The sequence below is a fragment of the Myotis nattereri genome (assembly GCF_964212035.1).
Source record: "Myotis nattereri genome assembly, chromosome: 3".
NCBI lineage: Eukaryota > Metazoa > Chordata > Mammalia > Chiroptera > Vespertilionidae > Myotis > Myotis nattereri.
Window position 1 is genome coordinate 53272845 of NC_138077.1, and position 22748 is coordinate 53295592.

At 36.4% G+C, this 22748-nt stretch overlaps 1 protein-coding gene across 6 annotated transcripts in view; it reads left to right on the forward strand.

Annotated features, from left to right (window-relative positions):
• The window catches only part of DLG1 (discs large MAGUK scaffold protein 1), a 285441-nt gene that overhangs the window by 237516 nt on the left and 25177 nt on the right, over positions 1–22748 (forward strand). For 3 of the 6 annotated variants that reach the window (XM_081085338.1, XM_081085334.1, XM_081085336.1), the window contains 5 exons: positions 1140–1316; positions 8438–8507; positions 13798–13831; positions 20397–20438; positions 21455–21490. In XM_081085338.1, coding sequence (XP_080941464.1) covers positions 1140–1316; positions 8438–8507; positions 13798–13831; positions 20397–20438; positions 21455–21490 — 359 coding nt within the window. Of the gene's footprint in view, positions 1–1139; positions 1317–8437; positions 8508–13024; positions 13125–13797; positions 13832–20396; positions 20439–21454; positions 21491–22748 lie in introns of all 6 variants that reach the window. The other 3 variants (XM_081085335.1, XM_081085337.1, XM_081085333.1) reach the window with 2 other exon arrangements.

Consider the following 22748-nt stretch of genomic DNA (forward strand, 5'->3'; position numbering starts at 1 on the left):
ACCCCTATCGGGGGCGTCGCCCACTGGCCAATCACCCACGGCCCCTCCCCCGCTGCCAGCCTGTAATTGCTGGGATCCTTATCTAAGAATTTCATTATTTTAACCTTTTGCGGTCCAATTTTATTTTTGGAATTCAAACAGTCTGGTCTAAATTAATTGATGGGATTGAATGTTGAACTTTTTAATGTTCTTATTTTAAAGTTTAAACCAAAAATTCACTGGTTATATTATTAAGTATGTTCAATCAAAGAGTTTATTCTTTAAAACATTTCATAGTGTGGTATCTTTTGAAACATTTCCCCACATGCAACCCAGCACCTTACTGACAATGCATATAATCGCAGCCGTTTGTGGTGTCAACCTCAGCTCCACGTTGGACCTGCTCCTAGCGCCTGGTCTGTCGAGTCAGCCTGGACGTTGGACTGAAAATGGTTAAATATTGTACATTAATTAATCAAGTCATAGGACACAGTATTTTCTTTTTATGAAACTAAAAATACTATTAACATTTCCAGTTACTATATTAAATTAATACATTATTTTTCCAAAATAATTTGGTAGCTATTAACCATCTGTAGTTATTTTTCAAAATTGTTACTGATTCTGAAAACCCTGTTAACTCTAGTTTTATGAACAAATGAAAGGAATAATTAACTGGCAAAATAATTAATCTGTTGATCTAGTCTTACAGTTCACAATAAATGAGTCAAATCTATCAGAGAATTTGTTTTCCCAAGTATGTCCAGTCAAAATAAAGAGAAGACAAGAGTATCTCATAATATTTACTTTTGTTTATTAATTGTAAAAAACTCTCTAGATTTGTCTTCAATTTAGAATTAAATATAGGTTGCCATTGGATTGTACTAAAGGTATTTTTTAAATTTCTTATACAACACTGAAAGAAATAAGAGAGTTATACCCAATAACAAACTATTGCCATAACAAGTTAATTTTGCTTTTTTTCCCTTTTTGCCTCATCTTATATATATAGTACAAAATTGAGATTGGCATTATTTTGCCTGCAGTGATATATTGTTTAATTATTACACAAATTATAAACATTTTCAGAATCCTATGTTTATTTACTGTTAATAACATCATTATAACAAGTAATTGTGAACTTTTTCTTCTTACCCTAGAGCCCTTTTTGATTATGACAAAACTAAAGACAGTGGCCTTCCCAGTCAAGGATTGAACTTCAAATTTGGAGATATCCTCCATGTTATTAATGCCTCTGATGATGAATGGTGGCAAGCCAGACAGGTTACACCAGATGGTGAGAGTGATGAAGTTGGGGTGATTCCCAGTAAACGCAGGTAAATATAAGTCCATTACAGTCTTATCACTTGCAAGTTGGGCAACATAAACAAATAAATGCTGTTCTTTTAAATTTATTTTTTTAGAGGTGATGATTTTATTCTTGGTTTTCCATATTGTGTTTTACAACCATTTTATTTACCTATATTGTAACCAATAACATAACTAGAGAATATGATGCCCCCAAACAGGAATTTTCTAAAGCTCCTACTAGTTGCTAAAAAAGAAAGTATTTTTTAAGACACTATGCCATGTATCTGTGCCAGTAGAGGGAAAGAGAATTAAAAGCCTCTATAGTTTTCCTATTAAGGTACTTTTAAACCTAAATTTTCAGGGTTTTTGATTGTTTTAGACGTAAAAAAATAAAATCCTTGTAAATAAATGCAAAATGTTTAGAAATATCTGGTGATATGTTTCACATCTCTTCTTGCTTAATTTAGAAGTATTCGAGCAATCATGCTTTTCCTCTTTGCATTTAACCATTTACGATAATATTTCTTTGGTGGATACTTACCAGCTAGTGGCAAAAGTGGTTAAGTGCAAATTGTCTTGGAAAGAATGATTCCACCTTAGACAGCCTCCTCTAAGATCTATGAAATGTCTCTTCTTTTGTAGGAAAGGTATTAAATAGCAGTTCATAATTCCCCTAAAGTAGTTACTTATGAGATCCAATTCATCTAAATCTTTGCCTAAAAGTTCTTTTTTAAGTTTTAAGATAGCCAGTAAAAATTAATGATGTGACATTAATGTTTATTATAGACTAGAGGCCCAGTGCATGAATTCGTGCACGGATGGGGTCCGGCTGGTCCAGCCCCAATCAGGGCGGATCGGGGCAGGGCCTGTCAGGAGGAGGAGATGGCAGGAGGTTGGCCGGCCAGCCTACCCTGATCGGGGCCAATCAGAGCTGGGCCAGCTGGGCGGAGGAGCTGCAGGCAATTGGCCGGTGGACCCCGCCCCCGATTGGGGTTGGGGGGCTGATTGGGAGCGTGGCCAGCCATGGGGGGTGGGGGCTGGTCGGCCCCGCCCCCAAATGGGATGGGGGGGGTGCCCATCAGGGGCCAGTGGCCTGGGGGTGGAGTCATGGGTGGTTGGCCAGCCAGTGCTGCCCCCTATTGGGGTGGGGGTGGCAATCAGGGACAGGGCCAGCTGAGGGGAGGGGCTGCAGGCCTATCATGGTGGGGCGGGCCAATCGGGGGTGGAGTTGGCCGGGAGAAAGTGGTTGGGGCATTTGGCCAGCCAGCCTCACCCTTGATCAGTAGTGGGCAGTACTTATTAAAGGAGTAGAGGCCCAGTGCACGAAATTCATACACTTTGGCGGGGGGGGGGGCGGTCCCTCAGCCAGCCTGCACTCTCTCCAATCTGGGACCCCTCAGGGGATGTCCAACTGCCAGTTTAGGCCCAATCCCTGTGAGATCAGGCCTAAACTGGCAGTCGGACATCCCTCTCACAATCTGGGACTGCCGGCTGCCAACTGCTCACCTGCCTGCCTGCCTGATTGCCCCTAACCACTTCTGCCTGCCAGCCTGATCACCCCCTAACCACTCCCCTGCCAGCCTGATCAACACCAAACTGCTCCCCTGCCAGCCCAATCACCCCCCAACTTCCCTCCCCTGCCAGCCCAATTGCCCCTAACTGCCCTCCTCTGCTGGCCTGATTGCCCCTAATTGCCCTACCCTGAGGCCTTGTCGCCCCCAACTTCCCTCCCCTGCAGGCCTGATCACCCCTAACTGCCCTCCCCTGCTGGCCCAGTCACCCCCAACTGCCCTCCCTTGCAGGCCTGGTTGCCCCTAACTGCCCTCCCCTGCAGGCCTGGTCACTCCCAACTGCCCTTTCTTGCAGGCCTGGTCGCCCCTAACTGCCCTCCCCTGCAGGCCTGGTCCCCCTTAACTGCCCTCCCCTGCAGGCCGCGTTGCCCCTAACTGCCCTCCCCTGTAGGCCTGGTCGACTCCAACTGCCCTCCCCTGTAGGCCTGGTCCCCCCGAACTGCCCTCCCCTGCTGGCCATATTGTGGTGGCCACCTTGTGACCCATGGGGGCGGCCATTTTGTGTGAGGAAGTGATGGTCAGTTTGCATATTACCTCTTTATTATATAGGATACTTTTGAGAATAGTAACTGGGAAGAATGAAAAAAGAGCAGGTTTGAGCAGAGGAATAAGTAAAGCTGCAATGCTGGCCAGGGATCAGCCTCAGCAAACCATATAGAGAGCTCTTGGGTCAATGTGGAAAAAAGGAGACCTATGTACCTGATTGGGCCAGTTCGCTCGCCACAGTGGGCATCATAGCAACTAGTCGTTATGGTAGTTATGGCATTACGGTCGCTGGCTCTTTATATATATAGATTAGAGGCCCGGTGCACAAAAATTTGTGCACTCAGGGGGGTCCCTCAGCTAGGCCTCTGCCCTCTCGCAGTCTGGGACCCCTCGGGGGTTGTCCACCTGCTGACTTAGGCCCACTCCCCGGGGGGATCGGGCCTAAGATGGCAGTCAGACATCCCTCTGGCAGCCCAGGAGCCCTTGGGCGATGTCCACTTACCAGCGGGAAGCAGGACTAAGCTGCAGTTGGACATCCTTAGTGTTGCTGAGGAAGCGGAAGAGGCTCCCACCACCACCACTGTGCTGGCAGCCATCAGCCTGGCTTGTGACTGAGCAGAGCTCTCCCTGTGGGAGCGCACTGACCACGAGGGGGCAGCTCCTGCATTGAGCGTCTGCCCCCTGGTGGTCAGTGTGGTCAAAGTGACCAGTCATTCTCAGTTGTTCCGCTGTTAGGGTCAATTTGCATATTACCCTTTTATTATATAGGATAGAGGACTGGTGCACGGGTGAGGGCCGGCTGGTTTGCCCTGAAAGTGTCCCAGATCAGGGTGGGGGTCCCGCTTGGGTGCCTGGCCAGCCTGGATGACGGACTGATGGCTGTTTGCAGCTGGTCACACCCCCTTCAGGGTGGGGGTCCCCACTGGGGTGCCTGGCCAGTCTGGGTGAGGGCCTGAGAGCCGTTTTCAGTCTGGAGGGCAACTTAAGCCCCCAGCCTCTCCTTTTTTTCTTTTTTTTTCATTCTGGGGTTTATTTATCTTCTATAGCTGTCACTGGAGCTGAGAGCCGGCTCCAGCTCTGAGGGCTGAAAGCAGGTTTCTGGGTCTGTTTGGCTTCTGTAATTAAAACTCTGTTGCCATCACAGCAGCTCTAAGCTCTGAGGCCAAAGCTGGCTGAAAGCAGGTTTCTAGGTTTGTTTGGCTTCTATAATTGAAACTCTGTTGCCATCACTGAAGCTCTAAGCTCTGAGGCCGAAGCTGGCTGAAAGCAGGTCTCTGGAGCCTGTGTAGCTTCTATAATTGCAACATAGTTGCTTTGAGTGTACTCTGAGCCGGGCTGCAGCAGGCGGGGAACCTTGGCTTCCTCCATCACTGGAGCAAGCAAGCCTCCTGTTCGCTTCAGCTGCGTGGCTGCTGGCCGCCGTCTTCGTTGGCAGTTAATTTGCATATCCTGCTGATTAGCCAGTGGGAAGGGTGTCGGGGTTATGGTCAATTTGCATGTTTCTCTTTTATTAGATAGGACTAGTAGCCCGGTGCACAAAAATTTGTGCACTCAGAGGTGAGGGTGAGGAGTGGGGCCAGACCCCTCAGCCCGACCTGCACCCTCTGTCATGTTCCGGGACCCCGGCCACTCCTGGCCTAGGCACAGGCCTACAGGCTTGGGCAGCCTGGCTCCCGAGGCCCCAATTTATCAAGAGAACAAAGTCGGCGTTAGTTACAGCCCTCACAGAACCAAGTACACTGCATCTGTGCATACACCTGTCTCGTTCATGTGCCTGCTGAATTCGCCCTACTGAATTACTAACATCTTGAAGACATAGCTCTGTCTTATCCTGCTTCAACTTCAGTGCCTGGCCTGGTGCCATGGACCTGAGAGGGTTTGCTGAGTGAGTGGAGAATGAGTGAATGAATGAGCGAGTAAGTGAATGAGCAAGCAGCTAAGGGGCAGGAACGCGTTGCCATGGCAACATGGCAGAAGTTCCGGCCCCACTCCCGGCTCCCTGAAGTCCACCCTGGGAAAGTTCCCGCCCTGCTCCCAGCATCCTGGCGCCCCTCTCCTGGCTGCATACTGAATTACTAACATCTTGAAGACATAGCTCTGTCTTATCCTGCTTCAACTTCAGTGCCTGGCCCGGTGCCATGGACCTGAGAGGGTTTGCTGAGTGAGTGAATAATGAGTGAGTGAATGAGTGAATGAATGAGCGAGTGAGTGAATGAGCAAGCAGCTACCAGTGGGGATAGTTCACACTCTGCTCTGAGCTTCCTGACACAAGCCCTGAGAAGTTCCTGCCCTGCTCCCAGCGGCCCCACTCCCCTCTCCCGGCTGCATAGTTCGTGCAGGGCAAAGGCTGCCCCGGTGTGCATTTTGGCAAATCAGTGCATCAGCACCTGTCGGCCGGGGAACCCCCCCCAGGGCCGTTTGTGGGCGTGGCCAGTGACAGATCGGTGCATTAGCACCAGTCAGCTGGGGATCCCCGCTGGAGGGCTGTTTGTGGGCATGGCCAGTGACAGATCGGTGCATTAGTACCAGTCAGCCAGGGATCCCCCTGGAGGGCCGTTTGTGGGCATGGCCAGTGGCAGATCAGTGCATTAGCACCTGTCCAGGGATCCCCGCTGGAGGGCCATTTGTGGGCATGGCCAGTGGCCGATCGCTGGGGTTCCGCCGCCAGCCCTGGGTCTGTTCCCATACGGGCCGCCTGCCACCCAGGTCGCAAATAGCAGGCCCGGCTGGCAGCGGGGCAGGCAGGATGGCACTGTCCCGCCCTGCCTGCAGTATGCAAATTAGCCACCATCTTTGTTGGTGGTTAACCGCCATCTTGGCTGCTGATTAATTTGCATATCTCGCTGATTAACCAGTGGGAAGGATAGTGAAGTTACAGTTAATTACCATGTTTTTCTATTATTAGATAGGATAATTCATTCACTTCAGGTCAGGCTTATGATGTAACAACTTGTATTTTTCTTATTAATAAGTTGGGTTTATACTTATTTTGTTGAGTCTCTATAATTGATAAATATGCCAAATCATATACCTATTTTAGACTTCTGTGTGTGTGTGTGTGTGTGTGTGTGTGTGTGTGTGTGTGTGTGTTTAGACATTGAAGAGTAGAAATACTATATTACAGAGATATGTAGTTATAGTTCCAGGATTTATGACTGTTTTTGGCTATATAGTTAGCAAGATCCAACTATTTAGTTAGATCTTATATTTGGTGGCAACTCCTCTTTTAGCAGTGTAACCCTGAGCATAATTTTTTGCATGAAATATAATAGTCTCCTTTAAATTCAGAAATGCTTACTCTGTTCCTTATTAGGTCAATAAGAAACCTCACATCTTATATATTAAGGTCAGAGTTCAGAAAAATTGTTTTATCCCTTGGCTCTTCATATCTCATAAGGCTTTACTGAAAGAAGTGAGTAACACAGCTGACTGTTGGAAAGAGATTTTTTTTTCATTTTGTATAAAAATTCTATAAGGTTTATTTTTAAAGCCAAAAGCAATATAAGACATATCTTGAGATCTCTACAAATAGCTTTCTTTCAAGAACAGTATTTACAAATAAACAAAATTTAAGTCCTTCAACTATTGAGTGAACAAGATAATGATTAGAAGACAAAGCCATTTTGACTTGTAAATGTTCACTCACTAAATGTTAGTTTGCAGTGCACTCAGTAAGTGTCAAGACAAAAATTATAAATTTATTATTCATGTCACGAATCCTCAGGATTGCTCTGGAATAGCAAAAAACATAATTTTTAAATCTATGACTGCTGCTGTGGCCAGGTGTTCAGTTGATTGGAGCATTGGTAGAAGGCAACCAATCTATCTCTCTCTCCTCCTCCTCCTCCTCCTCCTCTCTCTAAAAATTAATAAAAACATCCTCGGATGAGCATTTTTTTAAAAATCTGTGACTACTAAGGTTCTTTTACTATCCCACAGTAAAAACTATATTGCGTAATATAGAAAAAATGTAGAAAATGCGTTTATTCATAGACTGTTTTGGTAAGTTTTTCTGCTATATACAAACATAATTGCTATGTTGATATCAAGGATTTATAAAAGGTTAATTTACATGAAATTTTGCAAAATGCATATTGGTATTACAATCTACTTAAAACATTTGTTATATTTTTGTTTGCTTGCTTCTTTTGAATAGGTAACACTTTAACAAGGTACAAAATTCAAAAGATCTAAAAGCTATACCAACTCCCTCTTAACCCCAGGCGGCCATTTCACTTTCATAAGAATAGCTAAGGTTACCAGTTCTTGTATATCCTTCCAGAGATACTTCAAAACTGTTTTGTACACTATACTTGGTTAATTTATGTATTTACACAAAAATGTCATTGGAGTTAAACTTAGTTTTTCTATTTCTCACCTTATTTTTAAAATTTTCAGAGCTACAGAGAAATAAGCACAAGAGAAATGCAAGAATAGTACAAGGAACACCCACATATCCTTCACCTACTTTCATCAATTATTGATATTTTGCCCCATTTGCTTTCTCTTTTTCGTGCTTAATATTTTTTATTGTTGACCCTATTACAGATGTCCCCTATTTTCCACCCTTTTGCCCTTCCTCTACTCAGGTCTTCATCACATTATAGTCTGTGTCCATGGGCTGTGTATATATGTTCTTTGGTTAATTTTGTCCAGTCCACCTCATTCCCCTCCTCTTCACATCCTTCATTTTTAGCATATGTGTTCCATGCTAAGCTAATGTTTAAACAAAAAGAAAAAAGGATAAAACCTGGGAAATTGCTAAACTTTGAAGTTTTGTCTTCAGTATAATTAATGGAATTGAGTGCATATATAAGTACACACACACACACATATATATATATATATATATATATATATATATATATATATATACTGTATTTTGATACTTCACAAATATTTTTTAAATAATAAAATAAGTCTTGTATTTTATTTTTTAGAAATTCTAATTTTGGGATGCAAACCTAGATGGCTTCCTAAGGTTTAGAATATAAAGATGCCCTGTATTGAGGTATCAGTTCTGATGAATTGTAGTTAGAACCTTAGATGTATTTGGTCTACCTAAAAAATAATATTGGCTACTTCAACAGGGTTGAGAAGAAAGAACGAGCCCGATTAAAAACAGTGAAATTCAATTCTAAAACAAGAGGAGACAAAGGGGTGAGTATATGCAATCTCTTATTTCTAGAAATTAATAGTTGAGGGTAATAGAACTTTTTATCATTCTTATTTGAGCTACATTATTAAAGTGAGGATTTTGCCATGAAAATTACTATCAACAACTCTGGCAATGTTGCTTTACAATAGTAGATATTTAATTAAAGCACCCATTTCACAGACCTTTTCAAATTAAAACTGTGATTTGATTTTTTCTTAACATACTTTTGGTCAAGGTTATTTTTACAAGTGAAATTAATTTAGTCTTCATTCACATGCTCACTTAGAAACTTGTGTTACCAAAATTAATCATGATAGTTAATAAATCTGAAAAATTATTAATAGGCCTCCAAAAAATTATTAATGAAATCATAATGTCTGTTTTGGGGGGGATTTTGAGTAAATTCAAGGAAATTTTCTTGTTTTCTCTACACCTAATATTTATTAGGAAAATCCATGTTTAGATGTTTGAGTCAATATGAATTTTTAGTTTGAAAAAATAAAGAGACAGTCAAGAGGAGGAGTTTGTAGATGGTCAAAAAATATATCAAAATTCTTTTATACATATTTTAGACCAGGGGTCCTCAAACTTTTTAAACAGGGGGCCAGTTCACTGTCCCTCAGACTGTTGGAGGGCCAGACTATAGTTTTTAAAAAAACTATGAACAAATTCCTATGCGCACTGCACATATCTTATTTTGAAGTTAGAAAACAAAATGGGAACAAATACAATATTTGTATTTGCATGTGGCCCACGGGCCGTAGTTTGAGGACCCCTGTTTTGTTTTTGGTTTTTTTTGTTGTTGTTGTTTTTATTTATTTATTTATTTATTTATTTTAGTTTTATTGCTTAAAGTATTACAAAGGGTATTTTACATATGTTTCCTTTTTTCCCCCCGCCCTTGATAATCCTCTGGCCTCCCCTACCCCCCCAGAGAACCCCTGTTTTAGACGTGTTTTTGTTTTTATTTACTTTAAGTGTTGCTTCAAATGACTGTCAGTAGATGAAAAAGATCTTACAGGCTTTGTCCTGTACTATGTTTATAATTACTTCAATAGAATATTTTAGCAAAAAGGCTGATGAAAGAGCTGAATTTCAAAATGTGTTGAAAATACTATTTGTAGCAATGTTTTCTGTTTTGTAGGGTTTTTTTAATCTAAAGCTAAAGTTTTATACATCTTGTGATCATATTTCAAAGGAATGTAAAATTCAGCAAATAAATTAACCCTATTTTCTGTACATCTCTGATATAACTAAGCACTCAAACCTAAAGCTTTAAAATTTAAAAGAAATATGATCCTTGACTAAAGAAATTAAATCTGAGTAAGTTGCATAATGTATTCAATTATTTTAGGAATGATAAATTCCATTAAAATTAACTTGTAGTTTTCAGAAAATACAAAATTATATAGTGTGACCTGATGCAATATTTAAAATAGAATTTTTTGGAGGAAAAAAATTTCAAGTAAATACTCAGGATTTGAAATCTATACAGTGTTTTTTGTGCTTATTTTATATATGTTTTTTAAAATAATTTAGTAAAATACACTGTCAATGTATTTAAAAAGAGGTTGCATGTTGTAACTTTTCTTTTATACTGTAAGAAGTTAACTGAATTAACGACATATTTAAATCTTAGTCTTGTTTGTTGACTGTAACCAACTTTATGCACAGTCACTGTGTTCTAACACAGCACCAAAAGTATGCATGATACTGAGTGGGGTAAAAATACGCTTGCCATTGATACAGAACTGCATTTCTTTCCGTAACACCATTTCCCATTCTTCTTTTGCTTTCCTTACATGGTTTATGGACTTTTATTTCCACTACAGACTTATAACATTTCAGTTTCTCATTAATATTCTTAACATTCATTGAACTATTTTGAAATACTATATGGAGGTAATATATTTAGATATTTAATATATGTATCATGAATGTGTGATATTTTTCAGTTCTAATATTTATTACACTCTGTCTCTCTTGCAATGTAGCATTAATAATAATAGTAAGTAATTAAACAGTATTTTATATAGGAAATATAGAGAAACTGGAAGTAGTATGGTTTCTCTAGCTTTGTGTTTTCCCTTCACATTTTTCTGTTGTTTGCTTGTGCTATTTTTACTTTAATATATTTTTCACCTGGAGGATGTTAAATGCAATACAATTAATCCATTTCTTAACTAACATGCATTTCTTTCTGTCCCATATTATGATATCTTTATGATATCTCACTCTGGCTAACAGCAAAGATATCAAAAATCAAAACATTTTAAACTTCATGTTTCTTTCGGTTGTTTGCTGTGAAACTGACTCTGACCACTATAGATGCAGTAGGAGGATTAGTTTTATCAGATATAAAAATTAGTTTTATCAGGTATAAAAATGATTACTAAATTCAAAAGCAATGATTGTCATGAACAAAAAGATTGAGTCCTTCCCTGATATTACATTACCATAAATCTTTCTCTATTGAAACTTGTTTTCCTCTCATTCTCTTTTCTAAAATTTGGATTCAAAGATTTTTATTCAAATAATGCTACTTGACAGTTTATAAAATAATTATAAGCCCCAGAGTTCTTCAATTATTTTTTATTCAACTTAATTTTCAACTTCCACTTAGAGGTATTAGAGCCTTCAAATTCTAAGATTGAAATCAAGACAATCTGCTTGACTGTGAACTATGAACTTATTAATCCTGAATTATTGATATGAAAAGGTAAAAATGAAAGTGTAACCTTGTTTTTGTAAAGATTCTTATCAAAATGAAGTCTTTGAAGTAATAGAATTTGAGCTAAAAGTCACTTTAATCTATTTCAGAGCCATAATCACCTGGCTTTTTATATTTAAAAATATGGGCATGCTGAAAACATACTGCCTGGTATCAATACACTTTGAAATAATGATAGCATCTTTTAATGTGAATAAACTCAAGAAAAATCAGAACAAAATTTTCTTAATATTGATCCCACCTCAAAAAGTATAATAATAATTTCGAGTGTCAATTGTATGTAAAGTCATTTTCTTCAAGACGTGTGCCTATGACAGAAACTACAAAATAAACTATTTCTCTTTAATAGGCTCATCTTTCCTTGTGCTGAATGTTTTTTTAAAATCTATGAATGCACTGCCTAGCTGGTGTGACTCAGTGATTGAGCACTGACACATGAACCAGGACAGGAGGTCCTGGTTCGATTCCCGGTCAGGGCACATGCCAGGATTGCTAGCTCAATCCCCAGTAGAGTGTGTACAGGAAGTAACCGATTGATGATTCTCTATCATTGATGTTTCTTTCTCTCTCTCTCTCCCTCTCCCTTCCTCTCTGAAATCAATAAAAATAATAATTTTTTAAATTTATGAATGCACAAATGGGACATTCAAGAATGGGGAAAAAATTTTTCAATATCTGTGCAATAAGGAACATCTTCCTTATAGCAATTATGTATAAACTATTCAAATCTCAACTGTCTATTTGGCTCTTACTGGCACCAAACTTTTTATTCTCTATTCAGGACTGATGGTGCTGGTGAATTGAATCTGGTTCTATATTATTTATATATACTTTTTAAAATAGCTATGTATAGTAAAGCTTAAAGACAAAGGAATCAGTTATGATAGCACTCATGTTGGCTAAAACAGTCCTAACTCTTCTTCCTTGGTTAGATAGCATTGATAAGTCTTTTGCTGGACTCTTTGGCCTTGATAGAGTCCTCTTAGTGTTCTTCCTATTTTCTGACTCATGTCAAAAGCATTTGGTTATCTTTTTTCTCTTCAAGGATGGATGGATGGATAGATAGATAGATAGATAGATAGATAGATAGATAGATAGATAGATAGAACTATTTTTTAAATATTCAACACTGGCAATTTCTCAATTGTTCGGGTTTTCTTTTCAAATAGAGGTCTTTGTTAGTTTGTTGGAGCCACACGGAAGAAAGGAAGGAAGGTAGGTAGGTAGGTAGGTAAGAAGGAAGGAAGGAAGGAAGGAAGGAAGGAAGGAAGGAAGGAAGGAAGGAAGGAAGGAAGGAAGGAAGGAGAGGGGAGGGGAGGGGAAATGTGCTTAAGCAAAAGGAAAATGAAGGTTATTACCTAATGCATAAAAAATATTTGAACAGCTAAAGGAATCATTTAAAATAACTTTTACTATAGAATATCTAGCTCCTGGCAATCTAGAAAAATATTTATTGATATGAATAGATGTTAGCTTGGTCTGTACCATAGTAGTACCTAACCTGATTTACTCTTTTCAATTTTATCAAGTAGCATATATTCCTTATTTTTAGCTATTACTGAATTACACTCTTTAAATTTTTTAATATTTTCTGTTATAAAACATTAGAATTAGAGGAGTTAATACAAAATTAGAAATTCACTTTATATGTGAATTAAGTAAAATTCATATATAAACTGCACACTGTGGTCACAAGAGTCAGCTTCCACAGAGCTGCTAGGCTGGCTGGGCCTTTGTACACACAGACAGTAGACATCCCTTTGTTTTGCCCCTCCTTCTCTTCTTCAGCAGTCATTCAATGACAAGCGTAAAAAGAACCTCTTTTCCCGAAAATTCCCCTTCTACAAGAACAAGGACCAGAGTGAGCAGGAAACAAGTGATGCTGACCGTAAGTATGTGGATCCAGTGGTCAACGGAAAATAAATGTAGAGGGACCTACTGCCCTGCAGTTGGTTGTTACCATGGAGACAGTTTCAAGAGCTGCAACAGGTTACTAATTGTCTTAACCAGGGGCAATTTAACAGGCATAAATTAATTTGTATACCAATCTTAACTTTTCTGGTACCTTAGGAATTCTTAATTTAAAGTAAACAGTATTTTTAAGCTGTACATTTAACATAGTATTATTTGATGTAAGGATTCTTAAAATAAATAATATACTCTCAAAGAATGTTTTAGAGGAAAAACATGGATACCTGGGAAGCTACTTAGTGACTTCTAAGTATGGTATTGCCAATCTTTGACAAATAGATCTTCTGAAATTATTCCATTTTATCGTATTTCTTCTTCATATGTAGACAGCCTGGATTTTACTTTTAAAATAGTAAGTAATAGTCTCAAACTTTGCTGCTCTAAGATAGAACTTACATTCTTTTAGTAGATTACATTTAACTGCTAGCTTATTTCAAACTTTCAGAAATCTACAAAAATGCTCTATAAGATATGCACCTGTAATGGTCTTGGAACTGTCTCTTATTGTAGCACCAATTTTATGCATTACTGACAACTATTTTCTTTGATTATCTTTTTATTGCTTGCTCTCTGGGAACTACTCTCTACAGGAGATCCCTGACGACATGGGATCAAAAGGCCTGAGTAAGTGATCAAAATACTCCCAAGTTATTTTTTAACCTCCATCTACAGACCTACCTTTTTCAGATACATTTTGAGAATCATGGTAGTGCCTTTCTGGCATGAGGAGGTGTATGATTTAGATTGCTTTTAGGCGTTCATGTTAATAAAATGCTTGGGATTTTTATTTCTATAACACACATCTTTTGTTTTTCTAATGCTCCATTTTTCAGTCATTTGAAAAACTCTGCTCAATATTTCCTTTTTTAAATATAAAAACTTTTTAACGTTTTTAAAAATAGTACTATCTGCCCTCATTATTAGAATATAGAAAATAATCTTCTTTACAGTTTTATATCACCCTTTTTTTAAAAAAAAAACAATTTAAAATCACTTTGATTTTAGAAAAGCATTGCTATAATGTGAAACTATAAAACACAATAGATAAATGTTAGAGAAGAATTGTGGACCTCAAGTTTAAATAGCAGTCTTTGTAGAGGGAAATTTACATATCTTTTTTAAGGAGGTTGTAATTTATGAAAAGAATTATAAGAAATATTATTTTTTGTTTTTTTTCATTTAACCATGATGTTGTCTCTGCTGTTTGTTTTTCTTGTTTAATTTTCTAGCTAGAACTTAGTCTTCATATAAAGCTTGGTACAGAGTATGTTATATAGGAGTCATTCAATAAATGTTGGAATAAATGAATGAAACAAGACGTCATTTAAGCAATCAATTTTAAATGTGGGTGTTTTCAAATTGATTAAATGTGAAATTTTATCAAATATTACTAAGTTATTTTAGGTGACAGTGACTCATAGAAGTAACCTTTTAGGTTGAAGTTTTTTTCTAGATAATTCTTTTCCTTTGGGTCACTAAGCATTTTAAAAACTTCTTTTTTTTATAATTCATTGATTATTAAGGATACAACAAGTATCTTTCAACTTTCTAAGCTCTATATTAATAATCATTAAATTTCATAATTTTTCCTGATTTACCCTAACTATACTGGTATTTTAAACTATAGGAACTTGACTTTTATTTCAACCTTAATAATTAAAAGTTTGTATTAGACTGAAGGCAGTATGCTTTATATGTAATTATTTTTATTAGACACACAGACAATAGACATCCCTTTGTTTTGCCCCTTCTCTTCTTCTCTGTTATTTTTGCTTGTGCCTCTTTAGGATTTGGCAAGAACCCACGAATTTACTATCACTATGGTACCCTTGTGAAAATCTTCAAAAGTGGAAAATATTTCCATAATTTTTTTTTTGAGAGAGAGAAATATCAATTGGTTGCCTCTTGCACATGCCCCAACCAGGGCTAGGGATCAAACCTGCAACCTAGGTATGTGCCCTGGGCTCCACAGATTTTTAATGGTACAGAATTTATTTTGAGAATGATAACATGTTTTAGAGATGGTATGAATCAGGATATGTACCCACAGATTTTTATTATCTGTTGAGTCATTAGAGACCTAAGGAAAATTCATTTAAAAAGGAATTTAAGGAAGAATTTAGTTCCCATATTGATACTGTTATGGTGGATGATAATTACATCTTGACCAAATCATAATTTTATCTTTCATTTTAATCGAGGATTGGTACTTGGGAAGGGCAACAAATAAAAAATGGTAACTGAATACCAGACAATGTAATTTAGAAAAGAATTTAAATTTTTCTGGACAATGACTTAAGATCCTTTGAATGGTAGGTATCTGTGCTTCATCTTCCAGAAACTGAAAGAAATTATCCACCCAGTAATTTAATGATCAGATCAAGATTTTATTTGGAAAATGTTGAAGGAAATAGAAACATATCAGTAAGATTCTAATACTGGATATGATGGAGGTTATTACATAAAACAGATGACTAGCAGTTGGCAAGTTGCCTATTATTATGCAGTAGAAAATGCTAGGAAAGGGGATGTATCAAGGACATTTGTGGCCTCAGTTATCAAAAGGTCATAACACAGGGAATAAACTAAGAAAAATCCTGTGAGATTTTAATATAAGAAAATAAATGTGACCTCATATTAGGTACTCATCAAGTCTTGTTGTAACAGGACTCACAAAGGGACTAAGAATAGAAGGATAAATTATTCCAAAGAAACAATCCCATTGAAGAGGTGTGAAATAACACTGAACATCAAGGAAAATGTACATTTGCATGTAACTTCACACAGCCTCTGGAAAATTTGAGGGTATTTAATTGAAGAGCAGGGAGAGAAACAAAAGTGATACCCTAGAGTACTTTTCATACACATGAATTTAGTGATTCTATGAAGAAGAAAATCAAATTATTGATTTGCCCTATTGGCAGTAGAATATGAAATAATGAGAGAAACTGTCTTTCAGAACCTAATTTTGACTCACAGAACTAGAGAATGATGGAAGTCTGAGAGAATGCAACTAAGTCATCATAGCTTGTGGAGAGCTAGAAATAGAAACTTGTGCAGATTTTATGCTTTAAGAAGGCAATTTTGAAAAAATTCAGGAGGGAAAAAAACTGGGTAAGATTTCCTTTAACAGTGACCAAAGAAATATAGTTCAGGAGGGACTATAAAAGGTGCTCAGAAGTGTAGTTATGACGTGCCATTTCAGACAAGGTTTGTACCTATCTCTTGTACACAGCTCAATTTTTATAGCTTTTTATTTTGTGGAACACCTCAAAGACTTCCTCTGTTAGGCACACAAGTTTTCGATTATATCTTTCCTTTCTTCTCATTTTAAAGACTTATTAAGCAGATTTGTGCAGAGTTCTTAGATGCCAAAACCAGACTTATTTTCATTTGTGCTTGGAGTAAGTATAATAGTACTAGAATTCCTTGAGATTGGTGATGTGTAGTATTTCAAGAGCACAAAGAGAAAACACATGATGCATTCTTAGGAAGAAATATTTGATAGAAAGGTGAGACTTGGTTAAAGAGATTTGAAATTATTATGCTCATCAAATACCATAAACAAAAATAAAAACTTGAAGAATATATTTATACCATGTATGTCAAAGGGATAATATCCTTAACTATACATTTCTAACATGAAAGGAAACAGACTAACTCTCCATTAGAAAACTGGACAAAAGATATGAGAAGAGTGCTCAAAAGATAAATGAAATGAGCATATAAAAATGTTTAGTGTTTCTAGTAAGGAATAAACAAAATGACATTTTACTGATTACCTTGGTAAACTTTTCTTTTAAAGGACAACTCAGTGATGTTGAGGGTTCTATAGAATGACTACTTTTAACATATTATTATTGGGAGTGTAAATTGGTACAACCTTTCTGGGAAAGCATATCTTTTGACCTACTAATAATTCCCCTTCAAGGAATTTAGCCTAAGAATGTAATCAGAGATGGAGATAAAGGTTTATATGTCAGGGTGCTTAATATTATTTAGAAATTACGGCACTCAAAAATTGAAATCATCCTAGAATGTCTTACTATTAAGGAGTGGTTAATGAAGTTATCCATACTTTATGATATTATATAGCCACTGAAAAATCATATTAAGACATAATGACATGAATAGCTAAGATCTGGAAATAGCTCAAGTGCCCATCAGTAGATGAGTGCATAAAAAAGCTGTGGTACATTTACATCATGGAATATTATGCAACAGTAAAAAAAAAAAAAAGTGGGGGGGGGGGATCTCTTATCCTTTAAGACAACATGATGGGACCTGGAGAGTATTATGCTAAGTGAAATAAGCCAGTCAGAGAAAGACAAGTATTATATGATTTCACTCACATGTGGAATCTAATGAACAAAATAAACTGATGAGCAAAATAGATTCAGAGGCACAGAAGCATGGAACCAACTGTCAGATCACAGAGGGAAGGTGAGGGAAGGTGGATGGATGGGAAGAGATCAACCAAAGTTGTATGCATATATGTGTAACCCATGAACACAGACAATAGGGTGGTAAAGCCCTGCAAGGGGGAGTGGGCTAGAAGGAGTCAATGGGGGGAAATGGGGGACATGTAGTACTTTCAACAATCAAGAATTAATTTAAAAAAAAACAATGACATGGAAAATTTTTCACAATGTAAGTGAAAAAAGTAAAATACAGAACTATAGTCTCAGACTTAAAAAACATTTTTAGGGCTATTTTGAATATTGTTGCTTTATACATGTCTCATGGTGAGCATATATATGTGTGTGTGTGTTTTTCAGGTGGGGAAATAACTAGGAAAGAAATTGCTAGGTCATAGCTATGTATGTTCAGCTTTAGTGGGCACTGCCAAGTAGCTTTCCAAAGTGGCTGTACCAGTATACCCACCCGCAGTATATGAGTCCCAGTTGCTGCATAGCCTTCTCCATGCTTGGCCTGTTTTGTTTTGTTTTTCATTTTAGCCATCTGGTGGATGGTAAAGGTACTCATTGTGGTTTAATTTGCATTTCCCTGTTAAGTAAAAATTTATATATGTTTATTGGATATTTGAACATCTTTGATGAAGTGCCTTGAAAAAGATTAGTTTTAATTATCAGGGAAAAAAGCATTTTATATTTTTAATAAACTTCAAGCAATGATGATTATGCTTTTCCATGGGCCATACTTTGAGTAACAGGATATTGGTAATCTTAGAAAACTAACTCAAGATGAATAGGAGAAATCCCCAGAAAAGATAGAAAGAAGATTGTAGTAACTTTAACTTTTTATTATTTAACATGTCAGACATATTCAATAGTAGAATAATAATAAAATAAACCCAGAGTATTCTTTTTCATCCGGCTTCTGTTATTATCAACTCATGATTAGTATTATTTCTTCTATACTCCTACTTACTCTCCCCCTCCTTTTATTCCATTGCAGTAACTGTTTTTTTTACATATTAGAGATTGCAGAGTGTAATATCAATCCTAATATAAATTTGAGAACTTTTTTTTTTTGCATTCCTACTTCTGGGAATGAATGTTAAAGAAATAGGACAAAAGATAAAAGGCTATATACATGGAGGCATTTATAATAATTATTGATGTTTGTGGAAAACAGTTTAAAGCAAACTGAAATGTCTAAGTAATAAGTAGTAAAGTAAATCATGACTGATCAGTCCAATACAATATTATATAAGAACCAGAGGCTCAGTGCACAAAAATCATGCACTTAGAGAAGAGGGGTCCCTCAGCCTGGCCTGCTCCCTCTCACAGTCCAGGAGCCCTTGGGGAATGTCCGACTGCTTAGGCCCACTCCCTGTGGACATCAGTTGAACATCCTTAGCGCTGCCACGGAGGCGGGAGAGGCTCCTGCCACTGCACTCACCAGCCGTGAGCCCGGCTTCTGGCTGAGCTCCTGCATTGAGCATCTGCCTCCTGGTGGTCAGTGCACATCATAGCAACTGGTCATTCTGCTGTTTGGTCAATTTGCATATTAGCCTTTTATTATATATGATGATGATTGAGAATAATTGTTTTTAAAGTTCATGTGGTAATATGGGAAGAAATTTTTAAGTATAAACTTTTAAAAACCACAGTTCTACATGTTCTTGTTATAAATTATTTTTTAATGTTTTTGCTTTGTTTAAAATATACATAATCACAATTAAGAAAGTTTTATCTTTGCAGGTTAGAATAACATACTTATTTTTTACTATAACAATTCAAAAACTGTTATCTTTATCCGAAATCTTAAGTTCTATCATTCTCTGAAGTTTTCAATAGTGCTACTTGACTTTAGGAGACTCTGTGGGTGGTATGGTACAGCAGATAATTTCTCCTGAAATTTTTTCTTTATCTACTGTTTTGCCTGGGGAAATTTTGGGTTTTAGTTTTTAGAAATAAAATTACTTTTTTATTCAAGGGAAATATTTATTGAGAGGACAGCTGAGATTACATTTACATAAGAAGAGTACCTGGTGTTTACTGAACAATCAAGTTATGGAATGGGGTCACTTTCAGGAGAGGCCTGGCAATATGCAACTGATGAAAGCGTATTTGCTTTTATCTTTTTTGTTTTAAGCAAGCATTGTCAATTTCATCAAAGCAGAGTTTCACAAAAATATTAATCTATTTTCGAAAACAGTCCCATCTTCTAGAATTCCCTTCCACTTGACTTTTATTGGAGCATCTGAATCTATGACATCTAAAATGCTTCATCTGTATGATCTCAGGATCATGGACTTTAACTTTTTTTTTTTTCAGGAACAAGAAAACTGAACTAAAAGCAAGATCATTTATTTTTTGAGACATCTCCATTAAAATGGGCATCTGTTTGCTCAAATATAACTTGTCTCCTTTGTCAGTCATTACTGTTTCATAAACTAAATTAATTAGTGCCATTTTCTCTTTGGGGGTTTTATGTCTACAGTTGAACTAATTTAGAATCACTCTGACCTCTTTGTTCATAAACTGTGTTATACAAAAATGGGCATTGTCCTTAAGGAGTTTTTTCCTTGCTAATTCATATTTATTTATTTGAGAAAATAAAACTTTTCAAAGAAAATCAGAAATGCTTTTTAAACTTTTATTAAGTATGTGGTGTATATCAATATTTTGTAATGTCACCTTATGTTTATATTTATAATTTACTTTTTTAAAACTCATGACACTGTGTTTTCTTTATTTTTTTCATTATCCTGCAATTTCAGAGCATGTAACTTCTAATGCCAGCGATAGTGAAAGTAGTTACCGTAAGTGTTTTAAGTTACTTGTTCTTTGGTAATCTCAAGTAATATATATTCTTTGGAATTTTTTTCCCTTTAGTGATGTGTTCTAAAAACTGAAAATTAAATACTTAATCTTTTAAAATCAGGGAAAGACAACTAAAATTCAAAAAACTTGAAAAAATTACAGAAAAAAATTATGTATAGAAGTTACTTTCCAAAATTTTAATAAAATACTGGAATCTTTTTTACAAAGAGTGCTATTTGTGAACATAGTACATATATGTGTGTATATCTTTAAATGAAGTAAGTATATAGTTAAATGAGGGGTAAACTTACATTTTGCCATTTTCTTTAGTACTTATTTTGTTATAATATAAGCATTAAAATTATTTTTCAGTAATGCTAAATTATAATTGGCTTTATTTCCTTTTTTATTGTGTCACCAGTATTGGTCTGGGTCAAATTATTCTTTATCACCAGCCTTTGGTGAATATAGAAATTATGGAGGAAAACTTTTCAACAGTTGCTCAGACTATAAGACTGATTTTATTTTTGGTGTTTTGTGTTACATTCTGGGTATTACAGTTGACCCTTGAACAGCATGGGTTTGAACTGCACAGGTTCACTTATATGTAGATTTTTTTCAATAAATACCGTAAATGTATTTTTTAAAGATTTTCTTAACATTTTCTTTTCTCTAGTCACTTTACTGTAAGTATTCTTACAGTATATAATACACATACAAAATATGTGCTAATCAACTTCATGTTATCAGTAAGGCTTCCAGTAAACAGTAGGCTACTAGGAATCAAAAGTTCTATGTAGATTTTCAGCTGTGTAGGTACTCAGCATCCCTAACCCCCAAATTGTTCAAGGAACTACTGTACATTATTAAGTGAACTCTACAAGCATGTGAAGTTTTTAAACAGATTTGGGCATGGGAGGAGGGGAGAGTACATGAATATTGTCAGTTCTAGCACCTTAATAATTAAATTGCTTTTCTAACTTTTTTTTTTTTTTACTGCTCTCTAATATGAAAGTAATCTTGATTACAGATGAGTATGGCTGCTCAAAAGGTCCATCCTGTTAATATCAGTTCCTACTATTTCTCATATTGACAATATATACTTTCAATCCTCACTCATTTGGTTATTTTTTTTTTGCATAATAATTACTCAATAATTTTCCTTTTTTGGTATGGAAATGTGATTTTATATATTTTAGCATTTTATTATAATCATAATTCACCATAGAGTAGTTGAGTAGCTTTCTAGACTAAAAAGAGGTAATGAAAGTATATACTGTCTCATCATTTGCATGAATTATTAGGTGTGGAATATTAAAATTGCATGTTTTTGCTAATATGTAAATCATGTTTTCCATACAGTACATTAAAAAGCAGCTTGTAAATGTGTATTTTATATATTATGGTAATAAACTTAGAACAATGAAATACACTTTTAAAGTAGAAAAGAATATTTATGACAATATGTAAATTTAAAAGATCTACAGCTGCATACATATAATATAAACCATTGACAAATTTAGTGAAAAGGTTGCTAAAGAATTGTGCTAATCCAGGAAAAAAATCTTTAAATACATTATCTAATATTGGTTGCTTTCGTGGAACCACTTGAATTAACAGCCCTTCCTATTTGTTTTCGTGTGTGTGTGTGTGTGTGTGTGTGTGTTAAGAACTCCTAAAATTGTTAACTCTTTTTTTAGTTCTTTTCATTGAGTTATGATTTCTAAGCTTTTTAAAGCTCTAAACCTTTAATTAATGTTAGAGGAATTAACTTATAAGATAAAAGCAAAATATATTTTATCTCCTTTACTGTGTGATTTATTTTGTTTGAAGGAATGGATTTAGTTTTATGTTAAGCTTTTTTTAGCTTACTTTACATGTAATTTTTAAAATATTGAATAAATGAATTATTAGAATAAATGAATTTTTATCAGTGAAATAGTGACAGTAGTTTTACCTCTGCATTAAAAAATTTTTATTGTGCCTTAACCGGTTTGGCTCTGATTAGAGCGTCAGCCTGTGGACTGAAGGGTCCCAGGTTCGATTCTGGTCAAGGGCATGTATCTTGGTTGCAGGCACATCCCCAGTAGGGAGTGTGCAGGAGGTGGCTGATTGATGTTTCTCTCTCATCGATGTTTCTCACTCTCTATCCCTCTCCCTTCCTCTCTGTAAAAAAATCAATGAAATATTTTTTAAAATTTTTATTGTAAAATAGTTGTAATTATAAAAATATGCATGTGTTCTATTAAATGTTATACCTGACGGGACTAAAATAGCTGCATATTCTTAATAGCTGGAAATTACCTAAT